At 50.5% G+C, this 17,289-nt stretch overlaps 1 protein-coding gene and 1 long non-coding RNA gene across 3 annotated transcripts; one reads left to right on the forward strand and one right to left on the reverse strand.

Annotated features, from left to right (window-relative positions):
• The first annotated feature begins 1,272 nt into the window (after positions 1–1,272).
• Positions 1,273–15,277, forward strand: LOC136789912 (uncharacterized). Of its 2 annotated transcripts, none has more exons than XR_010828965.1 (2): positions 1,273–2,008; positions 14,829–15,277. It is a non-coding gene; the product is annotated as an uncharacterized lncRNA (long non-coding RNA). The 2 variants fall into 2 exon arrangements; XR_010828967.1 differs by lacking the exon at positions 1,273–2,008 and adding an exon at positions 13,848–13,985.
• Positions 2,798–14,073, reverse strand: LOC136789872 (POTE ankyrin domain family member B-like). Its single transcript, XM_066991129.1, has 17 exons — positions 13,175–14,073; positions 11,973–12,087; positions 11,557–11,730; positions 11,362–11,468; positions 10,761–10,883; positions 10,128–10,276; positions 9,915–9,976; positions 8,874–9,026; positions 8,194–8,366; positions 7,899–7,992; positions 7,203–7,280; positions 6,841–6,950; positions 6,263–6,404; positions 5,158–5,340; positions 4,535–4,773; positions 3,732–3,802; positions 2,798–3,057 (listed from the first exon to the last, which is right to left on the reverse strand). Exons 1-16 carry the CDS (start codon positions 13,381–13,383, stop codon positions 3,748–3,750), a joined length of 2,166 nt encoding a protein of 721 aa, XP_066847230.1. The 5' UTR covers positions 13,384–14,073; the 3' UTR covers positions 2,798–3,057; positions 3,732–3,747.
• Positions 15,278–17,289: the final 2,012 nt, after the last annotated feature.

Consider the following 17,289-nt stretch of genomic DNA (forward strand, 5'->3'; position numbering starts at 1 on the left):
AAGAGTTGCTGCCTGTGGGCAGCAGTCCTGCTCAGTTCTGGAAGGATGGCATCTCATGGGAGGGACCCCACGTGGAGCTGGGGCAGAGAGTGACCGTGAAGGAGCGGTGGAGACAAAGCATCAGGGACTTGGTTCATGGAAGAAGACTATAACTCAACACAAATAAGTTATAAAGTAGGTATGTGGTTTATCTTGGCGCCGGTCACATGCGGGATAGCCCCCAAAGGCACGCGCACCTTAACGCGGCAACTTGCTTTGGTTATATGCAGTAAAAAGTTACATATGCATGAAGTTTCCCAATACGCTTATGCGTATGCCTAACTTATCCCCGCTTTGTATTAAAATTAGCTCCAAGAAGTCATTTCCATAAACTCCTCCCATCTGCGCCTGCGCAGTGCCTTCTGGTGGTGGTCGTCGGGGGGTCGTGGGAATGAAGTCCGATAACTCCTCTTCATCACCACTAGTTGACCCCGTGCCTTTGTACAGACTCAGCTGCCCCTTGGCTCTTGTCCAAACCACAAGGTCGGTCTCAGCTGGTTTTTGAGACAGGTTCCCCATTTTTGTCAGGAAACATCTTCTGTGAGGGGCCCCAAGACTCCTTGTTTCGATTAATTTGCACAGCAGTAAGCAAAGACACGCAGCAATATCTATTTTAAAGCGATTAAGCAAGCCCCCTTTCTTTCATTCCTGGCTTTAATAATTACAATTGTTTTATTTAGAAATCATTAATACGATCAAGCAAGCCCCCGATCTTCTATCCCTGGCTTCAGTCCCCCCTTTCTAGAAGATTAGTAAATTCTTTTACTCGCAGCAAAGATTCCCAACTTGGTACTGATCACTTAATGCCATACCATGGACGTGCAACAAAGAAGTCAGCATGGCTATGCGGTATAACATTCTCCAGTTCCAGAGTAGTATAATTACATACAATACAAGACTCATACCAACTAAGGTCAATATGACTATGATCGGGTGACACAATGTATTGAGAATGCCATTTGCCGTTGGTGACCACCCGAAGATTGTGTCTCACCAGTGATGACCAGCACCTTGTTTATATTGTATTGTTAGACTTGATCAACTGGTGGGATACCACTGGTGCCAAATATAAAAATCACACCCGACAATTCTAACAAAGTTACAAATACAAAAGTTAGAATGATTTTTGCTAGGGAGAGTAATATTCTCCTTATCTACTCCTGCAAAAGCACAAGCAGTTCTTAAACACACACAGCCTTGACCAATATATAAGCACAGTCTTTTGACTAGTATTTGGATGAATTTCAAAGTGGAAAACACCTTGCTCAGTGTCAAGACATACGTCCTGAGCGTCAAGTGTGTTGCTTTCACAGATAAATCCTTTAATCATTAATCATGAACATGATTAAGCAAGCCCCCATTCTTCTATCCCTGGCTTCAGACTGACCGCAGCCCCCATTCCCCCGTGCCGCTCAGGGGGAGGAGGTGGAAGAGGGTGGGTGGGACGAAGTTGGCTTTGGTTTCTTTCCTTTGTTTCTCACTTCTCTGGCTTGTTAGTAAGTAACAGCCAATAGATTTTACTAATTTCCATACTCTGAGTTTGTTTTGCCCTTCACAATAGCTGTTGAGTGAACTCCCTGTTCTTGTCTCAACCCTTGAGCCCTTTTCATCGTATTTTCTCCCCCTTTTCCCTTTGAGGAGTGGGAGTGAGTGAGCGGTTGTGATGGAGCTCAGCTGCCCACCTGAGTAAAACCACCACAGAGGTGTGTCCCACAGTCACTCCATAGGCAAACAAGGGGTCTTGCAAAGTAACTCCTTCACAGGGAATGAGAACTTCCCCCTGCCCCCTTCTTTTGCTCCCTCCGTAGAGGTTTGCAGTCCAAGGCAGTCGCGTGCTGTTGCGGAGAGTGGATCGCGGCGGGCAGGCGATTTTCCGCATCGAGGCCGCTGGAGGCAGTCAAGGGAGCCGCAAGGACCCAGCAAGTTGACTCCACGCCTCAAGACTTCCTCCAACAAGAAGGAAAGAAGGGTAATGGTTGTAGGCGACTCCCTTCTGAAGGGAACAGAGGGCCCCATATGTCAGCTCGACCCTACCCGTAGGGAAGTCTGCAGCCTACCTGGGGCTCGGGTCAAGGACATTACCAGGAAACTTCCTGACCTCGTTAGCCCCCCTCCGATTATTACCCATTAGTGAGAATTCAGGGTGGCAGTGATGAAACTGCTGAGAGAAGCCTGGAGACTATCAAAAGGGACTTCAGGGGATTGGGGCAATTGCTGGATGGAGTGGGTGCGCAGGTGGTGTTTTCCTCTGCCTTCAGCCCTCCCTGAATTTGCCAGATGAGTGGCAGAAGATCTCTTTATATGGGGGAGCCCGGGTCTCAGAGGATGCTGGTTTGAAGCCTACAAATCATTTCCCCTGCATTCAGAAATCTGGCCGCAGCATTAAAGCTCTCTGCCAGCCTCATGGACAGTGTGGTTGAGGTCCCCCGCTTGTCGTGGGCTATCCCTTTTGCAAGGGAACCATTTCCAGCCACAAGAGGCAAATGACACCTCTGTCTTTGTGTATTCTCCCTTTTTCCATCCCAAGCCCTTGTCCCTAGTTCACCCAGGAGTTTCCCTTGGTACTGTGTAACTCACAGGACACATCTGCAAGAGGGTTGGTCTGCTTCCCACAACGGAAAAAATACATTTGATGTTCACAGGATGCTCCTGGTCAGTAAGAGAGACGAGCAGAAGGAATCAGAGGGAACAGTCACATGGGCATGGGAGAGGAGAAGCAAAGTCCGTAAGGGAGAAGGGAACAGACAAAGACCCACACTACATGACATGGTTTATTAAATGCCAAGGCGGGCGACAGAACTTGGAATTAAAGGCAGGCTGTTATCTGCACAGAACCGCTGCGTTCTTGCCAGCGTGGTGGGGGCAATGGCTGCTTTTGCTCACGGCCTGGAAACTGCCCAAATTAGGGGGCAGAAGGCAAGTGTTGGCAGTCATCTTCCATCTTGGTAGAACTATGGCTTGTTTTCTGGACTGGGACTTTGTCTGCTCCACCTTCATCTGATCAGTAATGATATCCAGCTGTGAAAACAGGGAAACACACAATAAGAAGAAAATGCACAAGGCAGGAACACCTTTTCACCTCCAATTACCAGTATTCCAGAAGTTAGTGAAGGAAATACCACAGGCTACACACAGAACGTTGTGAGGGAACCTGCAAATGACTCTTGCTCATCAGTGTTAGACTTAGTCCTCTGCAGCCCTCTTCATCCTCAAGTGTCCCTACTCTCTAAGCATTCAAACTGGGCATTCTTTGGAACACTACTCCTAAAATACAGCTTCCGCATTCACCTTGAAAACGTTGAAAAGGATCTGCCTTTGAAAAGGCAAACATCTTCCTGCTGCAACCTGGCCCTAACGCAGCCTTCAGTGCGGCATGTCTTTGTCTGGTGCCTGTTCTCCTATTACCATTTGTACGGTTATTTTGTCTATTCTCCCTTTCTTTCCCTTCACTCTTTCCCTTACGGCTTTGCAGAAGAAGAAGGGCACTCTGTATTTTGCACACCCCCCAATGACCAGAGGTCTTCAGCCCGCCCCCATACAGTTGTGTACTCTTCTGATGCTTAGCAGTTGTTTTAGCATAAAGAAGGTGTGTTTTGGAACCACAAAGGGATTCTAACTTGAGGCTCAGAAGCGTAAGCTTGCTCACAGATATGCTTTAAGAGGGGTTGAGAATAACATTTATGAATGCTGACCTGAGCCACGCAGGCTTCAGTGGTGCTTCCGGTGGAGCTTAGCGTTGTTTTCGTCTAGACGCTGACGAGCTCTGAAAAAGTCAGATGCATGCAAGAATTATATTTGGTTACAGTTTGGCAAAGCTACTCTCCAGGTCTTTGACCAACATTCGACTTCTGAGAGTGGAAGGGATTAATGGCATCTAAACACAAAAACATCATTTGATTTGAGGTTTTTGGAGAGCTTGCATCCATTGTGGAAAAGTACCGCCAATGCTGTGTATTTATGTGGCTTCTTCTGGAAGATGCATCACCTGCATAAAGAGTCAGGGATATCCTCCCCTGCCTAAGGAAATCTCAAATCTCAGACATGCTGCTGAAATGGCAGCCAAAGCCGTAGACTTCACAGAATCAGATTCTACTATCTAGAAGGCTCCTACTTCTTTAAGCATTCTTAGTTTGTTGTCATGACAATAGGACATGCAGTTCCTCTTTTCTGCCTTACATCGCTGTACTGGGTGTACGTGGCAAGGTTTTGGCTGTAACGGGCTGCAGGGTTGGCCTCTGTGAGAAGAGTCCAGGATCTCCATGCTGCAGCCTGTGGAGGAGCCCCCGGTGGAGCAGGTGGATGTGGCCTGGAGGAGGCTGCGGCCCATGGAGAGCCCCCGCAGGAGCAGGCCCCAGGCAGAGAGTGACTATGAGAGTGACTATAGGCATATTTACTGACGTAATGTTGGTCAGGTATACAAGAGGGATTTTAGGAGGAGAACGTACAAGGAAAAAGCAGCATCTTGCTTTCACTCCAAAACCCAGTCTGGACATACCTTTGCAAGTCATTTTCTAGACCTTCTCTGAGCTTTTGTTCCTCCAGATAGTAGCGCTTGTACCTTTCCAGTTTTGCCTGAATGGACTCATCTGGAAAAGTATGCTCTTGTGGTGTCTTTCTCCCTCCATCCTCCTCTTCAGAGTCAGCACCTCTGCTTCTGTGCTTTAGGTTCTTTCTCAGAGAAGCACAAGGAGGGGATCTTGTCAGCTCTTGCATGTCTGGAGAGGCTGCCCGTGTCTGAAGCAGATAATGAAATTTCCATCACCACAAAGAAGAAGAGAACCATCCCCCCATCAGTCACACATACCCAGTTTCAAGGGCCCAGCCTCACTCAGGGGAGGCCACTTGCCTCCTCACTACCACCAGCAGTGAAGGCAGAAGCCGGAAACTCCCACAGGTCAACCATTCATTTTAGTCTGAAGGAGAAAGTAAGCCTTTTCCAAAGGCTCCATACACATTTCACAGGGACTTCTGTGCCTGTGGAGAACAGCGCCTCACAGAAAGAATGAGGGGCAAGACCCCAAATACAAACATCACCTGCGACTTCTGGTCCGAGCACTTGTTCCTTGTCAGGCTCTTTCTTATCTCTGTCTCATGCTGTTGCTTTTGCCTGTGACCCACCTTGTAAGTCTTCAGAAGAGCTTTGATGCATGCCACCTCTTCTTGCAGCTGGCCATTGCTCTTCTCCAGTTTTTCCTGAGACCCACGCAGAGCAGACAGCTCTTCTTGCAGGTCGCAATTTTGTGCTTCTAGCTGCCTGCGTTTTCCAGACTCCATCTCCAGCTGCTGCGAAAGTTCATTGAGCTGTGGAGAGCAATGCATAAAGGGGTAGGGCGTCAAGATGGTCTTTGTCACCTTCTGACTCGGTATTAAAAGCAAAGTAAAGGCAGGCTCGTCTTTTAAGAGAAGAACAGCTTTAAGATCTTTGCTGACAGGATTCCCCAAGTTTCCATCCTTCCTCGGTTCTTTTGCTAGGGACGCTCTTGCCCAAAATGCTCCTCTGCTCATGGGACATCAAACACACCTCTACCCAGACACCAGAAAGAATGCCTATTGTGTGTCGGGGGAAGCGCTGCAGTGCAGAACGGACTAGGCACGAGCAACAAATACTCTTCCTGCCCTTACTCTGAAAGCTTTGGAAACAGTGCCTCAGGAGGCCACTTTGACAGAACTGCTGGAGGAAGGCATTTTCTCTCTAGGTCAAAGCTGATGTTTGGTTGCAAGGATACGGAGGATATAGCAGATGTCCCATTAAGTCCCAAAGGCCAGCTGCGATGCTGTCTTACTCTTCTCCCCCAGAAATACACCTTTTCTACACCTTCTAAAAATACACTCGGGACGTTCCTGCCTTTTATAAATAGATAGAAAACGAACAAACAAAAATCCCTCAAAACAAACACAAACAAAAAATAAAAACAAACAAAAACCCGGAAACTTAATCTTCATTTTACACTGCCTAAACACAATGCCATTCCCTGTCATTTAAGAGAACTCTTCTAATGGCAGTGAAGCCACGAGAATGCTACGAGCCTTTGGACTAAGAATGAGCCACCACAAGGGCACTTGACTCCTTCTGCAATACCTGCTATGTATGACAACAGAAGGAGCATCAAGTAGAGAACAGACATCTCACAATACAAGAAGGAGCATAGAAAAGAACAACAGAGGTATGGACATTAACAGACAAAAAAAGAAACCACAAAATCCTGCAGAATCCAGAGCTCACCTTTGCTGTTAATTTATCAGCTTCACTGGCCCCTTCAGAGCAGCTGCTCATCATGTCTCTTGCAGTAGTGAACTGGGGCTCTCTTTCTCTGGCCTCATATTCTCTTAGTTTCTGCAGAGCTCCGTTCAGAAGCCTCCTTAACCTGTGCAGCAAATTAGTCAAGAAAACATTGAGGTAGGAGGTGAAGGAACTACCAGCCTGTTTCACATTCTCAGACATAAACAGCATAGAGAAGCCTTGCTTCTTCTTTAACACGCTTGACAGACCAGGAGTTACTGAGAAAAAACAGCAGTCCAGTGCCGCAGATCACTTGGAGGGTCCACCTTGCACCTGAACGGAGGAATAAATGGAGAAGGGACTTCCTGCCCTCCCAGGAGAATTGCAGGGCAACCTGCACTTGAAGTTCTTTTGGCAGCTCTGTAAAACCATAGGCACGTGTACAGAAGAGCCTTGTAAGACCTAGCGTGAGGCTTGAATTTGCTCACAGACAGTTACCCTCACCTATTTTTACATTCAGCCTCCATGAAGCTTGATTTCTACTCTATGGGATCTCTCTTTAAAGTGCTAACAAGCCATACCTGCGACATTCTCTCCGCAGTTCGCTGTTGCTTTTCATTTCCTGCTCGAGGCGCACTTCGACTGGGCATTTCAACTCGACCAGCTTCTCTTCTGTTCTCTGACACTGATGCTTTCAAAACAGAAACGATACATGGTAGAACCAGCACAGGGACAGCATCTACATGTGGTATGTGCAGATAGCCTAGGCAGAACTCGGTAGCAGTACTGGGGAAGCAGGAGTAGCAGGGCTTCCCCTTCCCTTGAACGTGCCCTGCCATAAAAGCAGGAGGGTTTCCCAGGGCTCCCCTGGTCTTTTCACCCACTACCTGCCCAGCAGGTATTCAAAGACTAAAATAGTCATTCACAGAAAGCATTCCCATACCTGCTGGTGTGGATGCCCGTCTGCGGTTGTCTGTGCTGACTGAAAGGCAGTTACCAAGTCCTCCGGGTGATTACGAGCCTACAGAAGCACAAAAAGAAGCGAAAAGTCATGCTGCGTGCAACTTTCCTGCCTCACACCTCTCTGCCGCTCTTCCCCTCCTGCCAGTCTCAGTAGAGTACAGGGCTCATGTTCACCTCCCTCCTCCCCAGGCAGACAAGAAGAATCATTTGCTTCACAGAGGCCACAGATGAAAGCCCCTCCTTTACGCCAAGAGGAACTGCTTTATTAGCGACAGCGCGGCATGTCAGGTCGGGGCTGTGCAGCATTGTGCAAACTTGACTACCACCTCTCACGCAGGAGGAATATCTCAAGTGCAGCCTGAGATCTTCAATATCACCACTGGTCTAAAGCAGAAAATACCTAGACCAGTGCATTCCAGTGAACCCTTATTTTTTCTAGTGCTAAGAACTTCCTGGTGTTGTAGGACTTGCCGTAGTATCATGGGAAAACTCTCAAAACCAGAAAGCTGGGGAACAGACCGGCAGGATTTTCAGAGCAGCTTACAGTCAGCACAGCTGGTCAAGAACTCGGCTCCCCTAAGCTTGGCAGAAAAATCTCATCTTACTTTGTCCCCACAGAACTACTTAGCTAGGCGCAGGAGCTCACAGGGAAGAGGGAAGTTTATCACTGACTTACTGAGGCAGAGGCTTGCTGGTGTCTCTGAAGGGCTTCAATCAGTCTGCTTTGTTGCTGGATTGTGGCTTCCAATCTGTCACTTCCAGCTTTGAGTCTGAAAGAGAAATACAGGCCTTATTGGGGAACTCCACAAGAGCACACAGTTGGAAAGAACAGTGTGCAAGAACATAAGCTAAAGCAAAGGCTTCTTTCCAAATCCTGTATTAACTTTCTGTGATGTGACGAGGCAATTCCCTCGCGTTCACACAGTCCCAGAAAGCAGCGTCTCGCCCCTCTGTCTTACTACCCTGCCTACCCTTGCATGCGTTCTTCCAGCTTTTGGAGAGCTCCAGTTCCAAAGAATGGCTCCAGAAAGCCTTGCACTTTCTGGGAAGAAGCTGCTGCTTCTCTCTTCTTATCCTCCAGTACAGTCTCCAGGTATTTTACCCAGACCTCAGACTCAATACACGCTTGTTCCGATGCCTCCACCTGCAAAACCAAAGGAAGAATCAATCCATGGTGGTCAGCCTAGTCTTTAGGGAGGGAAATTGACTGCTTCCACTCTCAAACCCCCATGCATGTTACTTCACTGCATTTTGTACTAACCCCTCTCCTATAGCTCTGTAGATTTTCTACAGAATTTCCTGAACGCTGGCACAAAACTCAGCCTGCTTTGTCTGCGACTCTGGCACAGACACTGCCAATGCTGGTCCCAACACAGAGACATGAAAAAAAATTTACAACCGTTGTCAGAGCACACCCAAGTGGTGCCGCACCCTCTGTGTCTCAGAGCACACCCAAGTTTTGAGAAAGCGCAAACTGCTCTGGTCAAACCTACCCCCTGGAAGGTGCCTCCTAACGCACTGCTTTGTCCCTCCAGCTTGTGAAAAGCTCCCCAAAGGGCCCGTTGTGTTGGTCACCAGCAGAGAGGGGGAAGAAGGGAAGAGAAAGGACAACCACCCTTGGATTTATCCCTATAGTGCAGCCTTTCCATACCTTAGCTTTAACCATCTCCAATTCCTCTTGCAAGCACTCTGCGTCTTTCTCAGTGTCACTGAGCTGGCTCTCAGTAGCTTCAGGTGGGGCTTCTGACACGGACAGACTTTCAGGAGCACCAGGAAGCTCAAGCTGCAGCTGTCTGTCTTGATCCTAAAGAAATGGTGTTCCGTGAGCATGACAAAGTCAGTGAGAACATGGGAATATGAGCTGTGCTTTTACTCATTAGGTTCTACAACTAGGTCAGTCTTCTGACTGAAACAAAGGATTGGAAGTGCACCACCACCAGGCACAGCTGGGGACCTCTCTCCATCTTTCTTAGCCTCAACTATCAGCAGCTCTTTGTGAGGGTTTCTGTTTCTTAAAACAGAGGGAAGGCTTAACGTTTTTTCTCTTCTTGGAACATAGCCTGAGAGACTGGGCAGGGGCTTTCTACCTACGCAAAAAGGCGGGCAGTGGAGAATGGAATCTGCAGAACTATTGTTGCCTCCAATGGCATTTCAGCAGTTGTAAAGCAGAAGCCAGACTTCGTTCTGCCAGAGCTTAAGCATGGCCTGGAATCTCCCTGCTGCTTCTGAGAACATGCTCGCGGCCAAGGAACGCACGCTGAAAGCAGAGCTGCAAGCCCTCAATGCTATTCTCTGGTATCTCTTCGTTGTTGGCGTTAAGAATTGCCACATAAAGGTTACCGGAGCACTGGTGAAGTATGGTGAAAAGCAACAGTCCACTCCCGGCCAGCCCCTTTGAGAAGCTCAGAAGATTTTAAGCAGCAGGAATAATCTTTGCTGCTTCATTATGTAGAACATGCTTTCCCTAGACTGGAACTCTAACTGAAAGGCCAGCTGCAGCGAGACCCAGTTCTCCCAGCAGTTTCACCAGCCCAGCGCAAACTGAACAGCTGGGCTGGAGCACAAGTAGTTCAAGGGCCCCAGTCACAAACAAGTGGCAGAGGCAGCAACAGAGGTAAGCGAGCCCAGAGGTAAACTTGCCCCAAAGTAAGCGAGCCAAATGGGAGCCCAGTGGGTCCTTCACAGAAAGTACCTTGCGATCCCAGGGCAATTCAGCCTCTTCCTCCTGCTCTGCTCCTACAGCTGGCAGGGCACCTACAAGGGATGGACGAAGCGAGACAGTGTGAGCATTCCTGGCACTCTGCTTTTCCCTGCCAGTCAAGCCCTGCCCCCAAATACGGGAAGCGGTCTGACATCAGGCCACATTAGTTGTCCTCATCAGCTCTTCCACACTTCAGGATCCTACCTTCTCCATCCAAAGCAAGTGTGGCCAGTGCAAAGCGCTCAGTCCTCGGAGAGCAGAATCTGCTGGGGACTGCTGTGTCTTGTGCAGCGCCAGCAGAAGCTTCTCCCGTCTTTTCACAGCGTGCATGTTCTACCAGTTTCTTGCAAAGGCTACACGCAGATAGAGAGAACATACAGGCAGTCAGATCCAAAACATCCTTGCCTAGTATCCTTGCTCTTGCCTAGGACAGCAGCTGACTTGGAACCAGTTCAGAACTGTCTGTGTGCGGTGTCAGTCTCCCCATGATGGTGGACCTGCTACACCACCAGGGATCTCTTTGAGGGTTTATCTAAAGGGACACTGGTAAGATCCCCACTGAAAGAAAAGGTGCCTCTTTCCTGGTCAGTGGAGCGGAACTGGGCTTAGCAACACAAGCGGGATTTCTAAGAAAGCCTTGTGGGTGGAAGTTCTCCTCTACTTCCAAATCCTCTCTTGACTTGGGAAGGTGATTTATGAGAAGACATCACCGAGCCCAGCTTCAAGAAAGGTCTGAAGATATCGTTAAGCCTTTGTGCATCTATCACAAAGGGTGACAAATCAGCACGGACACTCTGACAACTCAGCCGCTCTAACAGTGACGTACAAAACACTCACTCAGAATGTCCCGACCGGAGAGCATAATCCACAGCCGTATCGCAAGCAATGTTGGCACCGTAGGAAAGAAGTAGCTCTATTACATCCGTTTCCCCAGCAGAAGCGGCAAGCATAAGAGCAGTCCTAAAGCATCCAAAAGATGGTATGAAACATAGCAGCATTTGCAGGCTCTGTGTTGTTGTTATTCTAATCCCTGTTTCCTCCCCAAACAATTCCCTCCCCGATTCCTACAAGCACAGGGAAAGCAAAGCCACACACAGGGGAGTGCTGGAGGACTGAGGCTGGAAGGCACCTCCAGACAGCTCCTGGCCAGCCGCCTCCCCAGAGCAGACTCAGCCACGAGGCCAGAGCACGTTGCTCAAGGCTTCTTCCACTCTGCTCTTCAAAGCCTCATAGGATGGAGGCTGCTCAAACCCCTGGTGCCACCTGCTCCCCTGATTAACCTTCCTCATGCTGAGAGGGTTTCTCCTAAGCAGCTGTGGGAAGGCCTCTTGTTTCACTTGATGCCCATTGTCTCTTGGACAACACTGACTCTCCTTCTCCTGTTCATTCCAGTGACAATGCTAAGGAGAGCCACATGCACTTTGGAGCAATGCCTCACCTTCCAAAGAAATTTCGAGCACACACATTCGCTCCTTTTTGAAGAAGAAACTTTACCATCTCTTTATGATGGCTGGAGATGGCAAGAAGAAGCGGGGTATTTCTCTCCTGAAAGGATAAAGAATCCCCGTCAGAACAACCCAGACGAATTAAGTGCCTTTCCCAAAGAGCAGTGCTGCCCAGATTCAAAACTTACACAGTCCTTTGCTTCAAGGTGTGCACCATGCTCAACTAACATCTCTGCTACAGACGTGTTAGGAGCTGCGGCAGCCAGGTGAAGGGCAGACTTGCCTCTGTAACCTTCCAGGTTTGGGTCGGCACGGTGCTCTAGCAGAATCGCCACGCATTCTTCATGCTGGCTCTCCACTGCCTGCAAACAACACAAAGAAAAGGAAGGACTTGTGCCGTGTTTCACTCTGTCACAGCTACAGCAGCTTCCCAGTGCTGGAAGATAAGAGCGTCTTCCGAGATGAGCTAGTGTATGCCTATTACGTGCCGATTACAACTTTCATGTTTCTCTACAGGTCGGTGTGAAGAATGCGGCAAGACACTTGTCATTGGAAGCACAATTGATAAAGCCCCACTTAGAGCAGAGTAACGTGTTCCACATACCATCATGAGTGGCGATCTGCCAGTGTTGTCACAAAGGTTCAGCAGGCACTTCTCTTGCACCAGGAATCGAACAACGTCTGCATGGCCGTTCGCACAAGCAAGGTGCAGCGGTGTCCTAAAACCAAAATAAATTAGCTTTCCACAGGCAGGCAATGCCCCAAATCACTTCTGGCTGTGGAACACGCGCAGGGCCACAAGTCTCCACTTGCCAATGCCAAGCAGAACGTAAGCTTTGGAGGCTGTGGAACTCCATGAAGAGTGCGAAGTCAGTGTAAGTCTCCAAGTTTTTCCACAATCACTCGAGCGGCAGAAGGGCGGTGAATGCCCTGACGCTGATCACCCACAGGACAGGAGAGAACTGCTAATGCCCGAGCGGCTGCTAAACAACCCCACAGGGAGAGGACAGGGCAGTGGCAGTCGGCAGCACACCCTTCAAGCAGCGCTCGAGCCGCCCCAGCAATTCCAAGCAAAGCTGGATTGTTCCCCTCTGCCAGCTGAGAGGGAAAAGCCCTCTCAGTGACCAGCTCTTGAAGGGAATGACGACACGGGCTCCAAGATAGTCGAGAAATGGAGACCCTTTATTGTCCCAATGCCAGATCTTACATAGTTTTTCTGAGCCCCTCCACGCGCTGCACGTGGCTGGCAAACATAGTTACAGACTTCTGGTTGGTGCATTCCTTTTGATCACGCGTAGCCCTCTATAGGCCCGTCCGAGCCTAACAACTCCTCCTTAGTGGTTCCCACTTTCTCTTACTCTAGCCTGGTTACCACTCTATGCCTCTGAGTAACCTTCTTCTTAACCCGTCGCGCACTGCTGTATCAATCAGATCCAGTTTGTCACTGAACGGGTCACACCCATAAGCTCTGACCCAGGGTTCCAGAGGAGGCGGTGCCCTTGCTGCCGTGCTCCTGACTCTGCCCTGGGCTTCAGCCGTCTCTCTGCACGGGGCTGAAGGCTTTGCCAAGGGCTGGTAGGAGCATGTGCTCCCGACTATGTCCAGTGCCACTGACTTCAGGGCGAGAGGCTGCCTGGCCGGACAACGCCCAGCCTCAGCCCTCCATCGCCTCAGCTCTTGCTGACACCTGCTGCAGAAGGAGGGTTGGTGCCAGAGCCGCGTACGCAGCGGCACCAGGCTGAAGCTCGCACGCCACGGGAGAGCGATCCCACCCCAAGCCTTTAAGCGCACCCCCCAGCCCCTCACCGCTTTGCCTGGTCTCGACGGTTTTTGCCTCGTTTCTTCAGCCACCAGTGCCGCCTCAGCCGGGCCAGGTCGCCACGGGCGGCCGCGCGGTGCAGCCCGTGCAGGCCCTCCTCTGGCAGCTGGTGGGCATCGCTGTCTCTGGACAGGGAAGTGCTGCTGGGCATCGGATGCTCCTGGCCCCGGTGGAGGAGCCCCAGGAGCCTCTGCATGCTGCAGCAAGGATGTGGGCACAAGCCCACCTGGGGCCACCAGAGCCCTGCGGGCCCTGCTTGGGTCCGACACGGACAGGCGCAGGGGCAGGGGAGCCGAGCCCCGAGCAGCGGCTGTGGCCTGGTGCTCCCAGGCAGGGCAGGGACGCACCGAGGCTCCCAGCCAGGGCAGCGCTGTTGCTCCCACAGCAGAGGCAACAGCACTGAGCACTCCTGCTGGCAGGGGTGCACATACACTGCGTCTCAGCGATGGTGGCACATTGTGTCACAATGGGCATCACCAGGGGCGTCACAAGTGTCCTCTTAAGTTGGAGGGCCACACCCCCCCACAGTCCAGCAGTGACTGCGGCACTTTCTGGCTCCTGCCTTAAGAGCTCTTTGTGCCTCAGTTGACGTTCTTCCGCAGCGTGGATGGGGATCTCGGGCCATGCGATGGGGCAGGGCTCCTCAGGAGGCATCGAGAACGTGCCTGGCTGGCAGGGGCACTGCATTACTTCCCTGTGGCCATGGTTGAGCTGGCACCTGCCCCAGTTGTACTGGGTCTGTCTGGGATGGAGTTAACATTCCCTGCGGCAGCCCATATAGTGTTGTTCTCTGCACTGGTACAGAATCATAGAATCATAGAATCATTAAGGCTGGAAGAGACCTTCAAGATCACTGGTCCAACCATCACCCTACTACCAATATCACTCACTAACCCACGTCCCTAAGCGCCAGGTCCAACCTTTCTTTGAACACCTCCAGGGACGGTGACGCCACCACCTCCCTGGGCAACCAGCTCCAATGTCTGACTGCTCTTTCTGAGAAGAAATGTCTCCTCATTTATAACCTTATCCTCCCCTGGTGCAACTTGAGGCCATTCCCTCCAATCCTGTCACTAGTTACCTGAGAGAAGAGGTGGACCCCCAGCTCCCCACACCTTCCTTTCAGGTAGTTGTAGACAGCAATAAGGTCTCCCCTGAGGTCTCTCCAGCTTTATAGCCCTTTTCTGGACACGTTCCAGGGCCTTGATGTCCTTCTTGCACTGAGGAGCCCAAAGCTGAACACAGTACTCAAGGTGCAGCCTCACCAGAGCAGAGTACAGGGGAAAAATCACCTCCCTGGTGCTGCTGGCTACACTTTTCCTGATACAAGCCAGGATGCCGTTGGCCTTCTTGGACACCTGGGCACACTGCTGGCTCACGTTCAGGCGAGCATCGACCAACACCCCCAGATCCTTTTCCTCTGCACAGCTCTTGAGCCACTCTCCCCCAAGCCTGTAGCAAGAGTCTTTTTGTAGCAAGAGTCACTGATGAGCAAGAGTCATTTGCAGGTTCCCTTTAGATGTTCTGTGTGTAGCCTGTGGTATTTCCTTCACTAACTTCTGAAATGCTTGTAGTTGGAGGTGAAAACGTGTTCCTTCCTTAAGCATTCCCCTCTTATTGTGCGTTTCCCTATTTTCACAGCTGAACATTATTACTGATCAGATGAAGGTGGAGCAGACGAAGTCCCAGTCCAGAAAACAAGCCATAGTTCTACCAAGATGGCAGTAGACTGCGAGCACTTGCCTTCTGCCCTGTAATTCGGGCAGTTTCCAGGCAGTGAGCAAGAGCAGTCATTGGCCCCGCCATGCCGGCATGAATGCGGCGGTTCTGTGCAGATAACAGCCTGCCTTTAATTCCAAGTTCTGTCACCCTCCTTGGTATTTAATAAACCATGTCATGTAGTGCAGGTCTTTGTCTTCTTCTCCCTTCGGGGCTTTGCTTCTCCCCTCCCCTACTCATTTGACCGTTCCCTCTAATTCCCGCCGCTGGCAGGGGCACAGCATTACTTCCGCATGGCTGTGGTTGATCTGGCAGCTGTCCTAGCTCACCCCCACACTCTCCCGGGCACAGGGCAGCACCGTACCCACATCCAGGGACAGGTCCCCCCTGACGTCCAGCTCCTGCGGGGCCATTCTTCACTTGTGCTGCCACAGTGCTGTCGCTGGGTTGGTGACAGCGGCTGAAGGTGTCCCCGTGCTCCAGACCGTCTGGGTGCAGAGGGCCCTCCCCGAATTTGCCAGAGGAATGGCAGAAGATCTCTTCCTATAGGAGTATTGGGTTTACATAGCAAGGTTTTATCTGCAGGGCGCTGCAGGGGTAGCCTCTGTGAGAAGAGTCCAGAAGATGCCCATGTTAGATAAGGGCCAGATTCCGTTGGCTCCAAAGGGACCTGATGCTGGCCAGAGATGAGCCAAAAATTGCTGTTTGTGCATCTGTGAAAGCATATTTAAGAAAGGGAAGACAAACAAACAAAACTGTGGAACAACAGCAGCTGGGAGAGTAAGAAGAAAAGGTTAAAAAGTTCTACTCTGATGAATACAACTTACTTCATCCCGACGGCCACCCGGACGACCACCAGAGAGTAATACGCAAGCGCAGAAGGACTGATAAGATAATTAGCATACAAAGCGGGTCTAGGTGGAGCTAGGAAATGAATATGCATAGATCTGTTGTGAAACTTAATGAATATGTAATATTTTAGGAGATAAAAAAGAACTGAGTGAACAAATCGGACGAAGTTAGATTTGGGCAGGCATGCCCTTAACTTCCGGCGGCTAATAAAAGCACCTTCACATAATCACTTTGTGGATTATGTGTCTTTATGAAAGCTAACGTGCAGACACCAAGATCAGTGCAGAAGGAGGGCAGGAGGTGCTGCAGGTGCCAGAGCTGAAGTTCCCCTGTGGCCTATGGAGAGGCCCCTGGTGGAGCACGCTGTTCCCCTGCAGCCCATGGGTCCCACACGGAGCAGATCTCCACGCTGCAGCCCGTGGAGGAGCCCCCGGTGGAGCAGGTGGATGTGGCCTGGAGGAGGCTGCGGCCCATGGAGAGCCCCCGCAGGAGCAGGCCCCGGGCCGGAGCTGCAGCCCGTGGAGAGGAGCCCACGCAGGAGCAGGGGGTCTGGGGGGAGCTGCCGCCCGTGGGGGACCCGTGCTGGAGCAGTTTGCTCCTGGGGGATGGACCCCGTGGTACGGAGCCATGTGGGAGCAGTTCTTGAAGAGTTGCTGCCTGTGGGCAGCAGTCCTGCTCAGTTCTGGAAGGATGGCATCTCATGGGAGGGACCCCACGTGGAGCTGGGGCAGAGAGTGACCGTGAAGGAGCGGTGGAGACAAAGCATCAGGGACTTGGTTCATGGAAGAAGACTATAACTCAACACAAATAAGTTATAAAGTAGGTATGTGGTTTATCTTGGCGCCGGTCACATGCGGGATAGCCCCCAAAGGCACGCGCACCTTAACGCGGCAACTTGCTTTGGTTATATGCAGTAAAAAGTTACATATGCATGAAGTTTCCCAATACGCTTATGCGTATGCCTAACTTATCCCCGCTTTGTATTAAAATTAGCTCCAAGAAGTCATTTCCATAAACTCCTCCCATCTGCGCCTGCGCAGTGCCTTCTGGTGGTGGTCGTCGGGGGGTCGTGGGAATGAAGTCCGATAACTCCTCTTCATCACCACTAGTTGACCCCGTGCCTTTGTACAGACTCAGCTGCCCCTTGGCTCTTGTCCAAACCACAAGGTCGGTCTCAGCTGGTTTTTGAGACAGGTTCCCCATTTTTGTCAGGAAACATCTTCTGTGAGGGGCCCCAAGACTCCTTGTTTCGATTAATTTGCACAGCAGTAAGCAAAGACACGCAGCAATATCTATTTTAAAGCGATTAAGCAAGCCCCCTTTCTTTCATTCCTGGCTTTAATAATTACAATTGTTTTATTTAGAAATCATTAATACGATCAAGCAAGCCCCCGATCTTCTATCCCTGGCTTCAGTCCCCCCTTTCTAGAAGATTAGTAAATTCTTTTACTCGCAGCAAAGATTCCCAACTTGGTACTGATCACTTAATGCCATACCATGGACGTGCAACAAAGAAGTCAGCATGGCTATG

This window comes from Anser cygnoides, chromosome 1 (genome assembly GCF_040182565.1).
Source record: "Anser cygnoides isolate HZ-2024a breed goose chromosome 1, Taihu_goose_T2T_genome, whole genome shotgun sequence".
In the NCBI taxonomy this organism is placed as follows: domain Eukaryota; kingdom Metazoa; phylum Chordata; class Aves; order Anseriformes; family Anatidae; genus Anser; species Anser cygnoides.